This window comes from Colossoma macropomum, unplaced genomic scaffold (assembly GCF_904425465.1).
Source record: "Colossoma macropomum unplaced genomic scaffold, Colossoma_macropomum, whole genome shotgun sequence".
NCBI lineage: Eukaryota > Metazoa > Chordata > Actinopteri > Characiformes > Serrasalmidae > Colossoma > Colossoma macropomum.
Genome location: NW_023494809.1, coordinates 3,027,872 through 3,051,071, shown reverse-complemented (window position 1 = coordinate 3,051,071; position 23,200 = coordinate 3,027,872). Strand labels below are relative to the sequence as shown.

General features: G+C 40.1%; 1 protein-coding gene across 2 annotated transcripts in view; it reads right to left on the bottom strand.

The window, feature by feature from the left end:
* The window catches only part of adam22 (ADAM metallopeptidase domain 22), a 104,044-nt gene that overhangs the window by 66,918 nt on the left and 13,926 nt on the right, over nt 1–23,200 (bottom strand). For both annotated transcript variants that reach the window (XM_036558948.1, XM_036558949.1), the window contains exons 2-3: nt 20,994–21,076; nt 9,789–9,852 (exon numbers count right to left, since the gene is read on the bottom strand). In XM_036558948.1, the coding sequence (XP_036414841.1) occupies nt 9,789–9,848 (60 nt within the window). In that variant the 5' untranslated portion in view covers nt 9,849–9,852; nt 20,994–21,076. The remainder of the gene's footprint in view (nt 1–9,788; nt 9,853–20,993; nt 21,077–23,200) is intronic.

The window sequence follows — 23,200 nt, the reverse complement described above, 5'->3', positions numbered from 1 at the left end:
CAGTCTATTCCAGACTAGTCTAATCATGCAACACATTAGAAACAGTATAGTCCAGACTAGTCTAATCACGCAACACATTAGAAACAGTCTAGTCCAGACTAGTCTAATCACGCAACACATTAGAAACAGTCTAGTCCAGACTAGTCTAATCACGCAACACATTAGAAACAGTCTAGTCCAGACTAGTCTGGTCACGCAACACATTAGAAACAGTCTAGTCCAGACTAGTCTAATCACGCAACACATTAGAAACAGTCTAGTCCAGACTAGTCTGGTCACGCAACACATTAGAAACAGTCTAGTCCAGACTAGTCTAATCACGCAACACATTAGAAACAGTCTAGTCCAGACTAGTCTAATCACGCAACACATTAGAAACAGTCTAGTCCAGACTAGTCTAATCACGCAACACATTAGAAACAGTCTAGTCCAGACTAGTCTGGTCACGCAACACATTAGAAACAGTCTAGTCCAGACTAGTCTAATCACGCAACACATTAGAAACAGTCTAGTCCAGACTAGTCTGGTCACGCAACACATTAGAAAAGGTCTTCAAAACATTAAAAATAGCCATTACTGAGAATAGCAGATAATGAGTGAGTCTAGGTTCGAAACCACAAACTTAATTAAATCATTCAGAGCTCAAGTTGAACTTTACACATACCGAGACACGTCCAAACTAGTGACCACGTATGAACTGTAGATATAAACTGCACCTGCTTGCTGTGTATGTATCAATTTGTCACAACATGATTAAAATTTTCCATGTTTTCAAAAGGATTCTGTTTGACACTGGCTGCTCTGTGAGTAACTACAGGTAAGTAGGATGCGAGGTCCATTTGGCTCGGGCCGCTCTTTTGCAGTGTCCCACAGTGAGAGACGGTATGGAGGCCAAGCAGGGTTGCACTTCTCCTCTTTCTGCCGCAGCACTGCGGATGACAGATGCATGGACCATATGGCTGAGCAGAGAGGTTTCATCTCTGTGGGTCATTATCACGTCTGAACAAATTAGATCAAAGAATCACCCTGGTCACTGGTACTCATACCTTGTAAGCCTGCACAAATTGCTTGGGTCAGCACTAACTATTCAAAACAAAACCACCGGAAGAGGGCTACTGAAAAAGGCTGGGTCATATTTAACCCTTCCAGGGTTCTCTTTGGCATATACTGTCACACCTCTTCTTTCATTTTGTTGAATTATTTAAAAGATCTGATCTAGAGGCACATCTGAAAGGCTTCACTCACTGAAATGGCACAAGTCAGGTTTTTGGCCTTAATGTGACTTAGATCAGATTTTTTATCAGAGCTCTGTGAACACACAAAAGTGATCTTTTCAATTCAGATCAGATTTCATGTGGTCCTAGATCAGATACATATCCAATTTGTGTCCCGTACGACCTTAATAGGAACTTTTTTACTGCACAGGTGCCTTCATTTAGCGCTAACGTGGCAGCGGCCTAGCCTGAAGCCAGCGGTTCATTTATGTGACAGGTCTGAAAACATCAGATCAGTCACATTAATGCAAAAAAATAAGATTTACACCACTTCAACCTGGTAATGTGAAGGTGGTTTTACCGTACCTTCACACTAGCAGGCAACAAAGTGACAGGCGACCAGTCATTTCCTGTGGGAGTATGTGATTTGTAGCCACGATTTAATGGCAAGAGACACAGCGGCAGAACGACAAGCTATGAGTTGAATTTTTTTGGACTTTATGCAAATTAACTTTGAAGCGGTGAAGCGACGATCTAAAGGATTGGCTCAGACAAAATCCGCAGACGAATTGCAGACACAGGGGTCGGTGGTTCCCAGCCTCTGCTTTGCAAACTTTGCAATCTCAGTGGCATTTTTTGTCCTGTTCCCAATAGTATTATTCAAAATATGGATGAGAAACATACAAACTTGTAAACTTACAATCGTGGTTCATGTTTTAAACAAAACAGCAATGAACATGGTACATATTTTGCATTTTCTTGTCAGAAGCTTGACAATGTTCATGCCCACACATGACAACAAGAGCAGCCCCAAACACTCTCACAAGAGACAAACCTCAGGCGACATTAGCCACTTTTCACCTCTTAATGTGAACGTATGGCTAGAGTAACTTTAGCCATGCTACAGCAGCCAGAGGAACAGCCTTTGATGTTAAAGGAATATTAAAGCAATTAAAATAGGTACTGCAGTGTAAATTCAAAATATTGAAGAGAGCTATCTGCCCCTTCCTTGAAGTTCACGATGACGAATCCTACACTGTAAGTTGATCAGTCTATACTTTTCCAATACTTTATTGCTTGCAAACTATGTTTTGTAATAAAAAGTCATTTTTCAGTCGTGGTTAAAATGGTTTGGTTTACCATATCGGACTTCAGGTGAACCATGAAAATGTGTAATTATTATAATATTGATTATGTATTTGAAAGAATGTAAGTATTAACTCAGGTTCAAGGACAAATGTTTCTATGAGTGTCTAAGTAGGTGCCTCTTTATTTAAAAATTAGTCTGAAAAGTCAGGTGGCACAACCTGCAAGTCAAATGGTACAATTAGACCAGCTTCATAACTGAAACAGGCCATTAAAAGCTTTGATAACACTAACTTTATTTAAGATCTAAAATGCACATAGATCTAAATGCAAGTATATATGCAGATATGAAAATGCACATCATGTCCTTTTTAATGAGATTTTTAAAAACGGTTGATTTGAAAACCTTATTTGTCCTTGACCCATTTACAAAGAACAATAAAGTTCATTAGGTAAAACATCAAATATTGTTTTTTTTTATTGTTTTTTTGTAAATATATACGTTAATTCTGAATGTGTAATTATTATTAAAATATTTGTGTATTTGAAAAAATGCAAGTTTAAACTCAAGCTCAAGGACAAAGGTTTTCCACAGGTGTCTAAGTAGATGCGTGTTTAATTTGAAATTAATCTGAAAAGTCAGGTGGCAACCTGCAAGTCAAATGGTGCAATCAGACCAGCAGTTTTAATAACTGAAATTGGCTATTAAAAGCTTTGATAACACAAACTCTATTCAAGATGCACATAGATAAAAATGTAAGTATATATGCAGATATAAAAAAAAATGCACATTATGTCCCTTTATTAAGATTTTTAAAAAGTCTTGTTTTAAAAGACCTTATTTGTCACTGACCCATTTACAAAGAGCAATGCATGTTAATTCCAATTGTGTAATTATTATTATAATATGTACGTATTTGAAAAATTGCAAGTTTAAACCTAAGCTCAAGGACAAAGGTTTCCACAGGGGCAGATGCCTGTTTAATTTGAAATTAGTCTGAAAAGTCAGGTGGCACAACCAGCAAGTCAAATGGTGCAACCAGACCAGCAATTTTAATAACTGAAATTGGCAATTAAATCTTTGATAACATTAACTATATTTAAGATCTAAAATGCACAGAGATATAAATGCAAGTATATATGCAGATATAAAAAATGCACATCATGTCCTTTTTAATATGATTTTTAAAAGCTGTCCCATTTCACAAATAAAAACTATAAAGTTCATAAGATAAAACATCAAATATTGTTTTTTATTGTTTTTTTTTGTAAATATACATTAATTCTGAATTATATATGCAGATATAAAAATGCAAATCATGTCCTTTTTAATAAGATTTTAAAAAACTGTCCCATTTACAAATAAAAACTGTAAAGTTCATAAGAAAAACATCAAATATTGTGTTTTTGTCCCGTTTCTAATTTGAAACAGGTCAAACAGTATTTATTAATCAATGGTTTCTTTTTGTATTAGCATTTCAAATACTGGTCCAACTTTTTTTAAATTGGGTTTGTATTTTACTAACAAAACATAGTGTAATTTAATTTAAAAGCAATCATTACTTTTCACAACTCCAACCTGCTCACACCTCAATGCCTACTTTCACTTTTATTTAAGCGATTTATCATTACGACAGCAGTGCTCTTACAAAATTGCCAACTCTGCTGCCTTCTTTCTAGAAAGATGACAGTGCTAATGCTCAGTTACAACAAACTTGCTTATGTTCAGAGAGATCCTATCAATGGGGACGACTAGCAGTTACACAAGAGAACTATCCCATTTTTTTCTCTTGTGGAGGACGCAGTGGACATGGAGAGACTTCTGTATTCATCCTCTTTCATCCTTCTATCACTCACTCTCTTCCCCGCTCCATCCCTCCCACGTCAGAGCACTTTCCGGACGAGATGAATAATGCATGGCTGTTGGATCCTGTAGCGTGCACCATACAGCATCCAAACTCAGAGAGCTTACATCATCACAGGCCACTTCTACTTAAGGAAGCTCTTAATGGGGAGAAAGTCCAATAGTCTGAGGAATCACTGGCCACTTTATTAGAAATGCCTACTACCACTCACTGGCTACCTTACAGGTCCACTGTAGAGGCGTATAATTACAGACTGTAGTTCAGCCGTTAGCCATACTCTACCACATTCATCACTGGTCAGTTTCTGACCACAGGACCGCTGCTGACCTCATATAATTTGGGCAGTGGTCCACGCTCAACACATGAGGGATGTGCGTGTATCAGGCGCAGCAGTGTTTCTGGGGGTTTTACACACACCAGTGTGTAACCAGCAGTAGACATATAAAACTTTTGCACTGGCCACTAGGACCACTAAGCCAATTAATTTCATGACCAATTTTTAGAAATGATGTCCAGGATAATAGAGATATTTATCGTATATGAGGCATTCTACCAAATTAGTTCAAACTGCTAGCCCACAGTAAAAAAAGAACATTTAAAGAAAGACCTTAGATATTTACAAGGAAGTTATGATCTAATTTAAACCCAAGACATCAACTGAGATAGTAATAAGCTAAATATATACAAAATCATTGTTTAAAGTCTACTTTCTATTGGAGGCGTCTATCCCAAACCCTAACCCCTAAATTTTAGCTTGTAAAAATAAAGAAAACTTACGTTTTTTGCATTTTTTTCTGTGTTGTTTTTTAAAAGGTCTTTTTGATTTATTTCAAAGTGAAGTTGAAATATTTAAAATTTTCATGAGTTTATTTTTTAAATAAAAAAGCTTCATTCAAAAAATGCTGGCCCACGTTTTTGTCACTACCGAAACACAAATTGTCTTGCATTTTAGAGCAGGAACTGAGACTGCATCCCTGTCTATCATGGCCACATGGTGAACAGTTAGATCTCAATTGATTTGAAGTAAATGTGTCCCAAAGTTTGAAAATCAGTGTGTAACATTAAGAATTCTCACTACTGAAACACAGATTTTCTGCAATTAAGTCAACTTGCAACTGTTCAAAGCTGTGTTTACTAGTCACGCAGTGGCTAGTCATTTAAGTTTTGCTCAGTATTAGCTAAAATTGTTACTACCAAAACAGTCTCTACAAATACATTGGGTAGTGTTATTATTGAGTTGTTAGTGAAAAAATATTCAATCGTTTCAATAAAATAAACCCAAGTACAAGTCAATTTAAAGCCCAAAAGTGCTTTTGAACCAATTCAGTAGAATGACCCATATTCATTGTATTTACACTTAACAAGCATGCTTCAGTACCAACAACCAGTCATGTTTTGCTTCGGAAAGAAAAAAAAAATAATAATAAATAATAAAAACTTTATGTTAATAAGAACTTTGTCATGGTGGTGACTGTGGTGGGCCCCTTTCCTGAGCTGGTCCCCCTGAAGTCAGCCGAGCTAGCTTATTTAATAAGGTAGTGCTTACCTACTGCAGTGATATCCTCTCAGAGTAACACCAGCACATCGCTGTTGTCGAAACAAAACCTCGTATCTCCATTTTTGCCGTTTTTCAGTTTTTGACATAATTTGAAACTATCTGTTGTCCTTCATATTGTGTGTGAATTTCATGATGAATGGACCAAAAGAAACAGCCCAGAATAACTTGGAAAAAACTCTGGCTCCACTGACTTACATTAAAAGTAAAGTATGTTTTTTCCTTCTCCTGTAAAGTTACCATTTTGGAAATACAAGGTTTTGTTCCGACAGCAGCGACATTTAACACCTTATTTTATTGAAAGATTGGCAACCTTCAGCCAATGGAACAGCATCTACAATGTCAGGTGGGCCAGCCAAGCAATGGGGACAACCACACTTAACACACTGCAGTATTAGCAGTTGTGGGAGTTACAGTTAACAATCTGTGACAAAATCTGACAAAATCTAATTAAAAGGGAAAAAGTACACAAAAAATCCCAAAAGCAATTGAGCACTCGGACCACAGGCTCTGCCTTTTTAGTGATGCAAATGTGAAATGTTGTGTTCAGGGGCTCCAGGCAATAAGTAAGTCTACCTGTAGGTCCACTATCCAAACATATCCAGCCAAGAGCAACTAACCCAACCATCATTGAATATGACAAATATTATTGTGATAATTATTTGCAAAAATAAAGCATCAACGATACCTAAACATTTAAGTTGCACACAGTGATTGGTCTGGCAAAATGCATGGAATTCCTCCATTATGGATAAACGGCTATAAACAGAACATGTATTTATTATGTTTTTATTATATACTACATGATTATATAGTGAAATTGATTAGACTCCATTTAATTTAGTTCAAATGTGTTTGTATAATGTTTTTACAAAGAGCCTTTGGGCTGCAAGTTTCAAAAGTTTGGGAACCCCTTGGCTACAGCATGGCTTACACAAATTGTGCATCAACAGAGAGGCTACAGTCTTTAAATGGACACCAGCAAGGTGGAGCTACCAGGTAGGTTTTTAAGAAAGTAGCAGGTATTTGGTGTTGTACTCCATGTCACTGTTATTTTCAGTTTTTCTGACTCTTTCTCTCTGATTCTAGAGCCTCTCTGGCTTTCCTTTCTCTTTCCATTACTTGGAATCCACACTAGACGAGAGGTGTTAACACACTGTCTCTGACTCGTTTCTGTACAGTAAGCACTTCTGCGGGAATATCAGCTCTTTGTTTCTTCAGGCCTTTTCTAATTAAACAGTAAGCTTTAAAATAAAAGTCAGTCACTCAGTCAGTCAGTCAGTGACTCAGCAGGCTGGCCTGCTGGGCAGTCCATCAAAAACAGACATGTATTCTTTAGTGGCCAGAAATCATTAGGTCATCTCTAAAGGCCTAGAAGGCCCTGAGGGTTCCCCTCTGGTAAAAGGCCATTAGTACTATGTACTAGTACTAGTACTGGTCCAATAAGATCATAAGATTGTAGTTAATCATCACTTTAAATGAAGTTACAGTGGGCATGTGTGATTTGAATGGATCTCTATGGAGTTCACGCTTCACTCATGCGCTGGTAAAAAAAAAAACAGACTAAAAAACAACAGCCGAACGGAAGGGGTGGGATTTCGATGAATGAAAGTCATGCGTCTCGCAGAGGCGGTGCGGAATGAAACATCGATTAAAATGGAGGCCAATCTGTTTCATCAGACGGCCTAAACGGCACTTCAGAAACACTGTGCTAACTGGCCTCAACACGCTCTCTGTGTCTCTCCTCTCTTATTAAGATGCCCAGCTCATGGTAAACGGATACGTCTGACATTGTAACTCTTTATCCTCGTCCCTCTCCGTTGCACCACAAAGCTGCACAGTCCACCTCTCCCAACTGCCATAATTAGTCAGCCAGCTGACGGCTAAATCAGATTAGCAGTCTCAATCTTTTAATGAATCGTATCATTATATGACTGTCGAGAGATGACATCTCTCCCTCCAGTCCTCACCGGGTGAGAACAACACTCCTAAGTCCTATAAAGCATAACAGGAACAGGAGAACCAGCCCAGCTTTGTACTCTGTGTCTCATTATATTAAGATTGCTAGCGCTAGCAGCCATTAGTGGCTAATAGCAGTAGCCTTGCTGACACGGAACTAAAGGCTCAGATGTCGTTATTGATTAAGTGATGGACTATGATATGACCTGTGCAGCCAGGAATAGCCCCCTGTTTTTTTAGCTCTTCAGCTCTGGGTCATTCCTTTCGCTTAAGTGCTCCCGGCCAGGGAAAAATGAAGGATAAGCTGCTTTGAACACACATGAGCAAACCAACATTTCAGTTAGCAACATAAGCAGAAAACTTGTTTAGAGAAGACCACTGGAGGCACTGACATGGAGTTCACCACTTCTGGACCGGGAAAGTAAGCGTATGTTATCCAGGCCATTGGCTTTTTAATCTCAGACTGCACAAATGCCCTCTTGGTTAGCATGAATGATAACTGTATTTTAGATATGACCATTCTTCAATGTCTGACAACAGACAACTAAGCAAACTGGAACAAAAAAAAGCAAAAAACAGAAACAAACTAAAACAAACTGCAGGCAAGAAGGGCTGTGAAATGATTCACAGACTGGCTGGACCAAAACGACATTAAGGGCAATCTGGTAAATGCTGTAACACTTGGCACTGTCATGTTGAAAGAAGCATAGACCCTTCTGAAAAAGACGGCATCAAGAAGGCAGCATATGTTGCCCAAAAATGTCTCAGTGTTAATAGTGCTTTCACAGATGTACCCACTAATAACCTGCCATACCATGACAGACCCTGGCTTTTGAACTTTATGCTGGTAACAATCTGGATTTAGTCCTGTTCGTCTTTGGCCCAGAGAACATAATGTCCATTATTTCCTAAATAATTTGAAAGGTTGCCTCTGTGCACCAATCCAGTTATAATTTGAAAGATTTCTACTGTGCACCAGTCCTGTTATGAAGAGCTCGAGCCCAGAGAAGTCGGCAGTGTTTCTGGATACTTTTGAAATACGGCTTCAGCTGTGCACAGTACAGTCTTAACCTGCATTTGTGGATGCAGCGATGGATAATGTTTATTGACAACTGTTTTTCAAAGTATTTCTGAGCCCATTCAGTGATATCCAACACAGAAGCATGCTGGTTTTTTATGCAGTGCCGTCTAAGGGGTCGAAGGTGTTGGACATGCATTTGTGGTTTTTAATCTTTTCCTTAATGCACAGAGATTTCTGAATTGCACTGTAGAGGGTGAAATACGTAAAACACAATCCCTGGCTGAGGAACATTATTGTCAAACCTGGATTTCTTGCTCATACATTTCTGACAAAGTGGTGAGCCTCAACCATCCTTTTTCATAAAGGACTCAGCCTTTTCTTGATGCTGCTTTTAAACCTAAGCATGAGTGCATCACCTGTTTAAGATGCTTTTTTAGAACATGTCACAATGTTTCTATTCTTAAATGTCTCAGCTTTTTGGAATGTGTTGCAGGCATCAAATTCAGAATGAACATATTGTCACAAATAACAACGAAGTAAAAATAAAACGTTACATATCTTGTCTTTGCACTGTTTTGGTTGAAATACAAGTAGATTTCAAAATCACTTCTTTCTGTTTTTATATGTATGTTTACCTACTGTCCCAACCTTTTTTGGACAAGCCTAAAGTTGCCAAGCTGGCTAATTAGCTATCTTGCTTCCTAGATGTCAATCCTTAGTAGCTCCCAGATGAAGACAGAAACAACTTGAGCATGAAAAAACCAACATCACTCACCGCTGCTCCTCTAAATGCGTTACAGCCTCAGTCAAAAGCTAGAACTTCAGTTGTATTCGCAAGACCTGTGACGTGTCTCGATAAACACCATTTCTGCTTTCTTTTATTCACATAGATTTGCCTCAACCTGATGCATGAAAACGAACCCCGTTCACATCTTACATGTGACAGAAACTCAGGATTGTGAAAGCTAACAACTGTGGAAAATAACCGTGGTCAAATTAAATAACTGCGATCAGGCAATTATGTAATAATTGTGACAGGCGTTTCTTTGATGCGTGTGGGTGAGTGCAGGAAACAAGGCTGTACTTACGCTATCATTGCCCTCCTCTCCTGGTTCAATCATGTATGTGTGGTTTCCATCAAAAAACATCCCACTAGACAAAGGAAAGAGAGAAAGAGAGAGAGAGAGAGAGATCATTAAGCCTCAGGCACACATGAAAGTAAAAAGGTCATAGAGTTACACTGATAGAAAGTAGAAACATGAGTATTCCTGGGAAGCTTTCTCCATTTTATAAGCTCCACTGACCATATAGGAGCACTTTGTAGTTCTACAGTTACAGACTGTAGTCCATCTGTTTCTCTGCATACTTTGTTAGCCCCAGTGGTCAGTGGTCAGGACTCCCATGGACCCTCACAGAGCAGGTACTATTTGGGCGGTGGATCATTCTCAGCACTGTAGTAACACTGACGTGGTGGTAGCGTGTTAGTGTGTGTTGCGCTGGTGCAAGCGGATCAGACACAGCAGTGCTGCTGGAGTTTTTAAACACCTCAGTGTCACTGCTGGACTAAGAATAGTCCACCAACCTAAGATATCTAGCCAACAGCGTCCTGTGGGCAGCATCCTATGATGGACTAGAGGACGACTAACATTAACTGTGCAGCAACACATAAGCTATCCTCTCTGACTTTACATCTACAAGGTGGACCAACAAGATAGATGTGTTGAAGAGTGGACACACTATAAAAATTGTTCTGATTGGTCTGACCAATCAGAGCATGCTGCGCTCATTGAAAGGGGGGCTTATAGACACAGGGTCTCTAACAGAGCCTTTCAGACAGAGGGTGAATAGAGATGTTCAGTATGAGTTTTTTGAGAACTGAAGCATGTAAATCTATTCTAGTAGATCCAAAAAAATAAAATTATGAACATGGAAAAAGGGCATAATAGGTCCCCTTTAATGAAGTGGCTGGTTGGTGTATATTGGTTGACATCACATCCTGCTCTTCTTGTTGGTTGGATAAAATGTCTTTTGGGCAGACCACTTTATTTGACTGTGCATTGCGAGATACCGTCTCTGTTTAGTTTGAGAAACGAAGCCACTTTCCTAAATACCAATTGTCCAATCATAACTTAGCTTAGAACATATGCTGCAGCGCTGTGCGTGGGGATTTTACATATCGCACGTATGAATTATCGAATTAGACTCATTTCCTAAATCGAAGAGGCAAAGTTGTAGAATCTGGATTAGGCCAGAAACATAACGCACGTATGAGAACACAAATGACAATGCTCAACTTCAAATGTACAGACCTGCGTCACAAACCCTGTGTTCCACATTACTGTAGTGCTTAAAACACTAAGTACTTTAGGGGGCAATAGAAGACAGATCAGAATGGGATAAGTACTCTAGGGGGCAAGTAAGGACAAATCAAAATGGGATTCATACTCTAGGTGGCAATAGAGGACAAATCAGAACGGGATCAGCACTCTAGGGGGGCGACAGAGGACTAATCAAAATGTTATCAGTACTTTACGTGGCGAAAGAGGACAAATCAGAAGGGGATCGGTACTCTAGAGGGCGACAGAGGACAAATCAGAAGGGGATCGGTACTCTAGGGGGTGACAGAGGACCAATCAAAATATTAACAGTTCTCTACGCGGCGATGGAGGACAAATGAGAAGGGGATTGGTACTCTAGGGGGCGACAGAGGACCAATCAAAATATTAACGGTACTCTATGTGCCGATAAAGGACAAATCAGAAGGGGATCGGTACTCTAGGGGGGCAATAGAGGACCAATCAAAATATTATCAGTACTCTACACGGCGACAGAGGACAAATCAGAACGTGATCTACTGTTGTCCCAACAGCCACAACAGCTAAACATGTCCTCAGCTTGGCCACCATATTTTTGCATGTTTTTTTTCTTCCTGAGTGCTGAATCCTACTTCTTTCAGTTTTAACAGAAATCCTACATAGTGCAGCTTTAAATGATGTTTACTGGAACTCCTTTCTAAATAAATTACTGTAAAGGACTATTAGGTTTTTCCTTGCGCAGTTGGTACAAGCAGGTTTTACAGAGTAACACAGGAGTGCACACATACACAAACACACAAACTCTTACTTCACAAAAGAAATCTAAACGTCAGCACAGCTCCAAAGGTCAGAACTGCTTGGTTTTTTACCGCTGCTGCAAAAGCTCAGAGAAAGTGCTTGGCTGGACACCACTTTGGCCCAAACGCAGCATTCCCACACTTCAGCCCTCCACTGTGCGGGAGTGTGTGTGTGTGATTGTTTGTGTGTTCTGCTTGTTTCTTTTAAGTACTGAGCCAGTATAATAGCTTTTAGTGTAAGGATGATGGGCTGCTCTGGAGATTCATTACAACAGAGTATTATGCACTCAGCACTGCAAACATTTAGAGTAACATTCAGACTACTTAGTGCCTAATAAAAGAGAGTGTGTGTGTGTGTGTGTGTGTGTGTGTGTGTGTGTGTGTGTGTGTATGTGTGTGTGTGTATGTGTGTGTGGCCTGTGGAACAGAGAAGGGCACTAATTTTTCAACATGAGCTGAAAAACTTTCACTCAGGCTAAAATCCCACATATCTGTTCTGTATATTAATTCTTCCCATAGGTCTTTTTCATGTGGGGGTCATTCCATAAAAAAGTTATTCCATGCCATTTGAATCCACAAGTTTTGATGCCTTGTATTATAGACAGAAATCTGCTAATAAGTTTTTTTAAAGCCCAAATATATGAATTCATAGTTCATCATAAGCATAGGTTATGTTGTTTTATTACAAGCGGACAACAAGCATTTTTACATGTCTGTATAGACAGTCATTGAAGTTTCATCTCAAATGTTACTAAATAAAAGTTGAACTGACATCAAGGCCCAATCTCATTTCTTCTTTTTACCCCTAACCCTTGTTTTCCATTGTCACCCCAACCCCTCGGAACTGTGTTACAAGGGGTAGTGGTTGAAATCTTGCCCTATGAAACGGGACCCTCAAATAAAAAAAAACATTACTTCATTAACAGCTACTAATAGTGCTCTATAGGCGACCCGGCCCGTCTTCAGTGATAGCAGAGGAGGGTAAAGTTCAGCTCCTCACTGCTGGGCTTTAGTTACATTTAGGGCATCGTATGCTTTCAAAGAGGGGGGACTATTATTTATTATCACCCACCACTAATTTTTCAGTCATATGAATCTGAAGTCAGATATTCACCAGCTTCTTGTTCGAATTTTCCCGTTCCACCTTAAATGGTGCAACAGTTACATTCTGGCGCTTCAGGTGTCAGAACTGTTGGACTATTTAAGGCGGAACAGGAAAGTTAGCGAGCTAGCTACCGAGACATTAGCATGCTATTAGCGATTTTTTATGCTTGTTATGAAGAAAACGACCATAATACATTGAAACGACATTAAACTAAGATAATTCAGTGGTTATCGTAATTTTTAATGGAGAAAATTCTCACATTTGTGGGTTTTTTTGGTCGCTCGCACCGCCATCTTGCCGGTTTTTCTTTTTTCTCATAACACTCTGTTTGGAGTCTCCGAAAAACCTCTGTTTGGAGGGCCATGTAGCCCCAACACTTCGCCCTCCCCTCTATCTCAACAAAAATTGGGACACCCTAACCCTAGATGTGAATGCGCAAAACAAGGGCTAAGTGGTAGGGGCAAGGGGTGAAATGGGATTGGGCCCAAGTCTGCTGTGTCTGATCCACTCGTACCAGCACAACACACACTAACACGCTACCACCACGTCAGCGTCACTGCAGTGCTGAGAATGATCCACCACTCAAATGATACCTGCTCTGTGGTGGTCCTGTGGGGTCCTGACCATTTAAAGAACAGGGTAAAAGGGGGCTAACAAAGTATGCAGAGAAACAGATGGACTACAGTCTGTAACTGTAGAACTACAAAGTGCACCTATATAGTAAGTGGAGCTGATAAATTGGACAATGAGCGTAGAAACAAGGAGACAGTTTTACGGTTATGGCTGACCGGTGTCTATTATCATAAAAACATTCATATAAAGAACAATATCATCATTTATGTGTTTTTGAGTTTTGTTTCCCACCACACCAACTTATTTAGCTATAAATTATTCAGTTGGGAATTAGAAGCCAAACCAAACAGTCAAAACAAAAAAACAAAAACATACCCAGAACTGACATCAGACAGACAGACGTAGATGTAGGACAAACTTGCAAACAGTAAACACTAGTAAAAACTAATGTACTATCACATTAATTGACACTGAGTGTGCTTACATGCATGCAATAATCCAATCATAAACGAATTTCTGCAGTTATCTGATAATTCAAATGGTCATGTAAATATCACACTCCGATCTAGAAACCCAATTAAGAAATCCGATAAAGACGCTGGATTTTAGCTCAGAAATCAGATTTCTCAGTGCATGTGAACTCTTACTCTGATTTCTTTTAGATTTCTCAGTCTGCGCATGTATAAAAACAGATGGCGGTACCAGAAATAAGCAAGCAGTGTCGGTTCATAGTTTCAGGTAAAGTGGCGCAACGTTTCACAAAAAGTTTACGTCACGTCTTCTTCTGTGAGTTTATTGGCTGGTTGTAAAGCAGAAATCTGATTACTGCCTGACTCATGTAGACCCAGAGTTCTCAAACAACTCTGAGATTAATTCAAATGTAAACTGCGAGCCAGGCCTTCTCGTCCAACTCGTGCCTGACCTCATAAAAGTTCTTTTGACTGAATGAGCACAAATTTCTAAAGATACCCTCAAAAATCTTGTGGAAAACCTTCTGACGAGTGAAAGAGTGGAGCAACTCTATATTAATGTATATGGTTTTGGAATGGGATGTCCAACAAGCTCATACAGGTTTGATGGTCAGGTGTCCACATATTTTTGACCATATAGTGTATATGTGTATACTTTTCTTCCATATGGGTTATATGTATATAATTTTAATACTTTTTGTGTCCTGCCTAACAATCCCCCTTAACCATGGGAAAACTGCTGGTTACGATGCCTTTGGCATTTTTTTATGTCCAGCTACGTTTTATGACCTATGAGCCAATGTCTCTGGTGTGTTGTCTTCATCCAGACATCTCCCTCATCCAGACGAACACACCCAGACAATGTCATTATGTCCTGGAGTCAGGACTCAATCAGCTGAATCAATCTCCGTCAGCACAGATTTAGAAGAACAGAGTGCAAGGTGAACTGGTCTTGCATATTATGTCACATACACACTACATGACCGCACACAAACACTCTTGGGACGCCCTCTCCTTCACGTTATTGGAGCTAATCTCCTAAAAAGCTCAGAGATTAAACTCGTTACAAGGTATTTTAGTCACTCCACCTTGGATGGACAACCTTGCAGTCAAAAGTTTGGATGCACGTTTATTCACTGAAGGGTTTTTATTTGTACTATTTATTTATACATATTTTAGAATCGGAGAGAATGATAAACACACAGAGAGAGAGAGAGAGAGAGAGAGAGAGAGTGAGAGAGAATGAGAGAAAGAGAAAGGAGAGAAAAAGAAAAAGAAGTGATGCATAAGAGTCAGGCAAAATAAAAGAGAGAGCTTAGAGAGTGAAAAAAATGATAAGAGAAAAAAGAGAGACAGAAGGAGAGAGAAAAATAGAGTGAGAGAGACAGACTGAGAGAGAGAAATAAAGAGTGAGAAAGACAGAGAGAGACAGAAATAGTGGGAGAGATAGACAGAGAGAGAAATAAAGAGAGTGAAAAATAGACAGACTGAGAGAGAAACAGAGAGATAGAGAGAGCAAAAAAGGGACAGATAGACTGAGAGAGAGAAACAGAGAGATAGAGAGAGTGAAAGAGACAGATAGACGGAGAGATAGAGAGAGTGAAAGAGACAGATAGACTGAGAGAGAGAAACAGAGAGATAGAGAGAGTGAAAAAGAGACAGATAGACTGAGAGAGAGAAAGAAAAAGAGTGAGAGGATTTGACCTGACTCTCTCTCTCACACTAAAAATACAGACTAAAGTTATCCCACAGGAGCACACAATAGTGTGTGTGTGTGTGTGTGTGTGTGTGTTCTCTGCAGGCAGCGGCAGCCTGGGAAAACTACCAGGTTTGGGACCGCCACACAAAGAGCGCGGTGGGCTGCCAGTGTAGCTGTGTGAATGTGAGTGCATTCCATTCCCTTCATTTATTAACAACATACTGTCAGTAGATTCTGAACTTGTAACACAAACACAAATACACCAATGATGGAATTTCATTTTTGAGGGTCCTGGTTACAGATTAAAGCCATCCAGAGTGGTTTGATGTGAAACGCTCCGTTAGCGCCCCCCTATCACTACCACTGAAAAGAAATCTGATGTTTAAAGTGTCTCTACCATGAACCATTTTACATCAAACCACTCTGAATGAGACATTTTGAAAAATTTGTGGACTTTATTGGAAAATGAGCCGGCCAGCCAACAACAGCACGACAACAACCAAATAGTCAACATCAGTGTAGCTACCATAACCAGCAAAAAGGAAAGCAAACCAGAGGCCTACCTTTCACAGCACTAGGACTAGACGTCTATGATGAGTTGTTTACTACTTACAAAGCTTAGCTGAGTATTAGCCAGCTAGCTAAGTAGTAGTCGAAGCTAGGAACTAACACAGCATGCAGCCATGTGGTGATAGCGGGCGCTAAAATTAGTGATCTATGGAGACGTTTAATGTGGAAAAAGGCACAATGATGCAAGAACTCAAAACAGGTTCAACCTGTATTAAAAGAGAACTAAATGAATTACAATTTTTATTGCCAGTTTTATTTTACAGCAGTCAGAAATCTGGGGGAGGGGGGCTGGCTTGCAATTGAGAAGGAATAAGCCCCCTGGTTCCCCCATAACTATTCCATGCTCCTTCTTGGAAAGTCAAAAAGTCCATTGTTATGGCTCTATGGCTCTAGTAGGCCTGTCACGAACTCTAACTGACAATTAATTGCCATTTTGTGATTAATTGCCTAAAATAATTTGAAACTATATGCAGCCGGGGCGGCACAGTGGCGCGGTGGGTAGCGCTGTCGCCTCACAGCAAAAATGGCCTGGGTTCAATTCCCGGCCGGGTGACCAGGGTCATTTCTGTGTGGAGTTTGCCTGTTCTCCCCGTGTCTGTGTGGGTTTCCTCCCACAGTCCAAAAACATGCAGTCAAGCCAATTGGACATGCTAAATTGCCCCTAGGTGTGTGTGTGTGAATGCGATGGACTGGCGACCTGTCCAGGGTGTATCCTGCCTTTTGCCCAATGACAGCTGGGATAGGCTCCAGCACCCCACTGCGATCCAGAAGGATAAGCGGTTTAGATGATGTGTGTGTGTGTATGCAGCCGTTAAAGTATAACTGGCCAAACTGGCTGTCCTGTTTCCTAGCTGTCGTTAGTGGCTCCCAAATGATGACAGACACAGCTTGAGCTCAAATTAAACAAACATTATTCACCGCTGCCACCAAAGGTGCTCTAAAATTGAAAATACTCACAAAGTTTAATTCACTTATATGCTCATCAAAAATGGTGCATTTTCAAGCCATCATTCAATAAATGTCAAACTGTTTATCTGCCAGTTAGCAAATGTTAAACAGTGCTGCTAACTAGCTGAGAGGAGCTGGTTAGCATTGGTGTAGCTAGCATGATAACAGCTCTGCTCACCTCAGAACTTGTTCAGTTACAGCTAACTAAGGCACTGACTCAAGTTTAGATGATAAATCTGAGGGAGTGGAGCCTAGAAAATGCAGCTGACAGGACAGAAAGGTGACATTAAACCTGTTTGGTGGTGTTTGGATCTGTAGCCTGATGGAATAGCTTAACGTTAGCTTAGCGAGCATGCTACAGACCCAAACAGTGCCACACACCACAGTACAAGTTTGATTCTAACTAACTGCTGCTCTGGAAAGCCAAAATTGAACATGTTCTGTGGAGTTTGAGACTGTAGTGTTTTGGCTAAGCTAACGATAGATTAGTTAGCAAACTAAACGTTCCACACACCACAGCACAGGCATGGTTCCAGCTAACTGATGCTAAAATGACACCTGTTAAGAGGATATCTGAGAGCGCAAAGTTGAGTGTCTTGTGTTGGAGTTAAAACCAAAATTGAACGTGTTCTGTGGTGGTTAGTCATCCGTAAGCTGTTATTGTGCTTAGTAGTTTTTTCCTAGTTCTGATTTTCCCCTCTTTCTATCAGAATCATTCTACAGAAACGTCCACTTTTTTATCTGTCCATAGGAGTCACTGGTGTTACAGATAAGAAAGGGAACACCAGAGACATTTTAATAAAAAATGGATTTTGCAAAATCTCTGCTACAGAGCATCAAACCACATGTTGTCAATCATGGAATATCCACTAAAATATGTAATTTAATCCATTTGTATTCTATTTTTTCAAAATTACCTAAGAATAAAGTCGGTCACACCAGTGACTTCAGCTAAAAGCTTCATATCGCTGCTGTCAGAAGAAAACCTTGTATATCGTTTTTTGATGTTTTTCAGTTTTTGACATAATTTGAAAATACCTGCTACCCTTTACATTGTATGTAAATTTCATCATGAATGGAACAAAAGAAATGGCCCAAAATGACTTGGGAAAATGTCTGGTTCCATTGACTTACATTAAAAGTAATGTAGGTTTTTTCCTTTTCCTGTAAAGTTACCATTTTGGAGACGCAAGGTTTTCTTACGACAACAGCAATATGCAATCATGAGCTAAATGAGAAAATTTCTGCTAAATGAAAGACACAGTGGACTCACCATGAGCTTTTCTTCATAGATCCTCAGAAAATAGGTAAAAGGAAGTTGAGTGATGTCATCAGTGTGAATTTTATTTCAAGTTAAGATATTTTTCGTTACACAGTAACACCAGTGACACGAATCCTGGGGAACTTTCATTATATATTTTATAATATTTATTTGGCATTTGTTTTATTTATGTCATTTAAATCATATATTCCATAGTCATGTTTAGATTATTGCAGTTAAAATTTTAGAAAAACATGTTTTATACTTCAAAATATTGCACTCACCCTTTACACATGACTGTGAGGATGAGCTCTTCTGTGGTGCTTGGAATTCTGGATAGTTGGTTTAAAAACCAATATTGCTAAATTGAGGCTCAAGAAGGTGTAATTGTTAAAATAACATTGCTTTATTTTAAAATATAAATAAATTGTAACCCTAACATGTTTTTCAAGTGTAATATATCTGTAAACGCTAGGGACACAAAAATGGACGTTTCTGTAGAATGACCCATCAGCACCACCAATCAGTGAGCCCTTCTAAAATATGAATAAGCCTTTCCATATCCCCCAACTCGGGCCTGTGTATTCTGCGTTTTTATTTACATGCATTTTCTCAGCCCAACAGACTCACGACACATATTCACATTCTGTTTGTTGCAATGCAAACACCTGACTGTGAAAGCTAACAACTGCAGAAAATAACTGCGGTCAGATTAAACAATTGTGATCAATTTCAAGTAATTGTTATCAAGTGATTATGTAATAATTGTGACAAGCCTAGGCACTCAACACAAACAGAACACACACCCACACATTCGAGGAAGCTAAAAGCGGAACTAAAACTATATAAGACGATAAGAAGCATGCAGTAATTATACAGCTCTAATTGTTGAATGAGATAATGGTTGCTTTAGCGTGACGCCGCTGCATTCCAGAATGCCTTTATTTATGAGTCTGGCTCACTGTGTGTGTGTCCTGACTTGGCTACTGTGGAAGATCTGGATGCACATTAACTACCGTACCGACTGTCATGATTTACCCTGTAGGCGATTTGGATTATTTTGTGCTTTTGCCTCCTTGCGGCTGCATTTATAGGAGTTCAGTACAGGCCAGAGGCTACAGAACTACTCTTGCTTCAGATCTGAAAAAATCCACAGGTGTTCTAGATGTTCCTGTCCATCCACTGTGAGGAGACAACTCAGCGTTGTGGGTCTGAAAGGATGTGCAGCCATTACTGAGAAAAGGCAACGGGCAAAAAATTTGCAAATCAAACAAAAGAAGCTGCTGGTGGTCTCAGAACAGTGGACTAACAACCCCAGAGTCCAGATCTCACCCTCAGTGAATGTGCTGGATTATTTGGATGGTGAGAAGCAGAAGAGACAACTTCTTAGGTCCAATCCCATTTCACCCCTCGCCCCTATCACTTAGCCCTTAGCCCTCTGTTTTGCGTGGTCACGTCTAGGGTTAGGGTGTCCCAATTTTTGTTGAGATAGTGGGGTAGGGCGAAGTGTTAGGGCTACATGGCCTCAAAACGGAGGTTTTTGTATTATGGTCGTTTTCTTCGTAACAAGCATTAAAAAAATGCTAATAGCATGCTAATGTCTCGGTAGCTAGCTAGCTAACTGTCTTGTTCCGCCTTAAATAGTCCAGCAGTTCTGATGTCTGAAGCATCAGAATGTAACTGCTGCACCATTTAAGATGGAACGGGAAAACTGAAACAAGAAGCTGGTGAATATCTGACTTCAGCTTTGTATCACCAAAGAATTAGTAGTGGGTGATAATAAATAGTTGCCCCCCCTCTTTGAAGGCATATGATGCCCTAAATGTAACTAAAGCCCAGCAGTGAGGAGCTGAACTTTTCACTTCTCTGCTATCACTGACAGGCCGGGTCGCCTACAGAGCAGCGCTAGAAACTGTTAATGAAGTGATGTTTTCTTTTTTAAATTTTAGGGTCCCATTTTGTAGAGCAAGATTTCAACCGCTACCCCTGGTAACTCAGTTCCAAGGGGTTAGGGTGACACTTGAAAACAAGGGGTAGGGGTAAAAAGAAGAAATGGGATTGGGCCTAAGACTGAACTTTGGAGGTCTGAAAAAAGATTCCTTTGAAAAAACGAAATGGAAGCTGTAATAAAGGATGGACATGGACATGGTGAATACCAGATAAAATATGATATTATATTTAGTTGTTGATGCTTCTCTGTAATTTTCTGTTCAGTATACACTGACTGACCACATCATGAAGTGCACCTCCTTGTTTCTACGCTCATTGTCCATTTTATCAGCTCACTTACTATATAGGTGCACTTTGTAGTTCTACAGTTACAGACTGTAGTCCATCTGTTTCTCTGCATACTTTGTTAGCCCCCTTTACCCTGTTCTTCAATGGTCAGGACCCCCACAGGACCACCACAGAGCAGGTATTGTTTGGGTGGTGGATCATTCTCAGCACTGCAGTGACACTGACTGTGGTGGTGTGTTAGTGTGTGTTGTGCTGATACGAGTGGATCAGACACAGCGGTGTGTACGTGTCTGTGTGTGCACAAAAGCTAAACTTACTGTAATCCGTGGCAAGTGGATAGCGCCACAAAGGATTCCGGGATATCCCGCACCTTCCCATGGTAGTAACAGTGCTCCCCACCCTGAAGAAAAAAACACACCCAGCGTAAGCCGCATAGCCAGTGTTGCCTCCATAGTTTCAGTGATATGTATTGCAATATTTGAAAAACAAAAAAAACAAATATTCATATAAACAATATCCTTTTTGTGTGTTCAGACTATGCCTTTAACATGGTGGTGGGAATATCAGGGAAGACTGACTGAGAAAGGGGGTAGAAGTGAAATGACCCTCATGAGCACATCCTACTCAGTAACGTCACGTGAATGAATCACGTTCATCATCAGCACAAACTAACGAGCAGAACGAGCTTCGCTGAGAAGATGATTAACTCTGATCAGCTCTCAGCTTCATTATTAGATCGAGATGAAGGAGAAAAAGGTGAGATGAGCTGCTTTTCCACCGTTTACAGGCTTTAACTTCTGTTAGGCGCTGCTGCCATGGTAACACTGAATGATGGCGCAGTGGAAAAAAAGCACATGAATTCCGATCTGAGCGTCACATTAAGGTCACATGGCCAAGAATCGAATATGTATCCGATCTAGGACCACATATGAAAGTGGCTCAGGTCGGATTTGAAAGGATCAGATTTGTGTCCACACAGCCCTGAAAACATCAGATCTGAGTCACATCAGGGCAAAAACTGGGATTTGTGCCACTTCAACCTGGTAATATGAACGTAGCCTTAGAAAATCAAAACATGTCATTTGACCAGAGGTGTCCAAACTTCTGCATATGACTGTAAATTATCATTCTAGCAAAGAAAAAGGTGCTTTTCGACAAGAAATTAAAACGTTGACGTCAAGGTCTGATATGATTGGTTTACAACTTACGAGGCCTGATTTGACTGGCCCAACTGGTTGTTATGCTTTTCCCTATTGCCAAACAGCAGAGGATCACCATCTCCCCTTATATTAAAGAATGGCTGTATCTGAAGCAACATAAATGCTGCCTACTCAGACAGTATTCTGAGGCAGGAAGGCACCCAGTCATGCCCAAGTAGAATGTTTGTATTAAAAATGCCTGCTGGGGTTCAGCTGTTCAGAAGCAGACCACCAAAACTGTCACCATCAGATAAACAGCACTAAAAGCTTTCATCTTTGAGAGAGAGGAGAAAATCAAGCTGGTTCAGATCTGAACGAAATCCACAGGTGTTTGCGTCCATCCTTCCACTGTGAGAAGACGACTCATCACAATGGCTCTGACAGCTGTCAAAAGCCCATTACTGAAAATTTGCATGTCAAACAAAGAAGCTGCTGGCGTTCCACCCCAGAGTCCAGACCTCAACATCACTGAATGTGTTTGGGATTACTTGGACCGTGAGAAAATACAACTTGTAAGTCTGAAAAATATCCCTGCAGATTTTTTTTGAAAAGTCTCCTGAAAGAGAAAAGAAAGCTGTAATACAGGCAAAAGGTGGACAAACTTAATAGCAGAAAACCCGATATTTTATTTAGTTGTTAAGGCATCTGTGTGATTTTCTGTTCAATATGCATTTTCTTAAACATATGATATGTGGTGGCATTTATAATATGAAAATATGGAAAGATTTGAATGCTAAGGTATAACTGCTCAAGTGAAAAAGTAACATGCATAATTATCACGATACAAAATACAATGAGTACAGTGATAAGTATGATAATAGTGACTGTTTTAAAGTTTATGGCTCACACACACACACACACACACACACACACACACACACACAAACAAACAACCTAGCCATGTCGCTAAGAAACCAAATAGTGGACAATTCATCACTACACACACCCACTGCTCACTAGAGTGTGTATCTGCATACCAATCGGAGACTCTGGTAACACACACACACACACACACACACACAGCGGGCAACAGCCAGGCCTCCTGCCTTCAGCCTCCTTATATCAGAATGCACCACATAAATTCCTGTGAGCAGAAGTGCCACATAGTATTGCGTTTACTTGTTACTTCTTTACTCATCTAGGATGAGGAAGAGGGCAGGGAAAGTCATTGCTGACCCCTCACAATCTGGTCATTCTTTCTTTCAGTGGTTTCAACCTCAGCAGGGACCAAGAGGGAGAACCCTAAAGTCACTTCTTTGCCCAGGCCTTCATCCTCCTAGACAAGAACACTTCTCACACTCCTCTGCTTTAAACAGCTGCACACG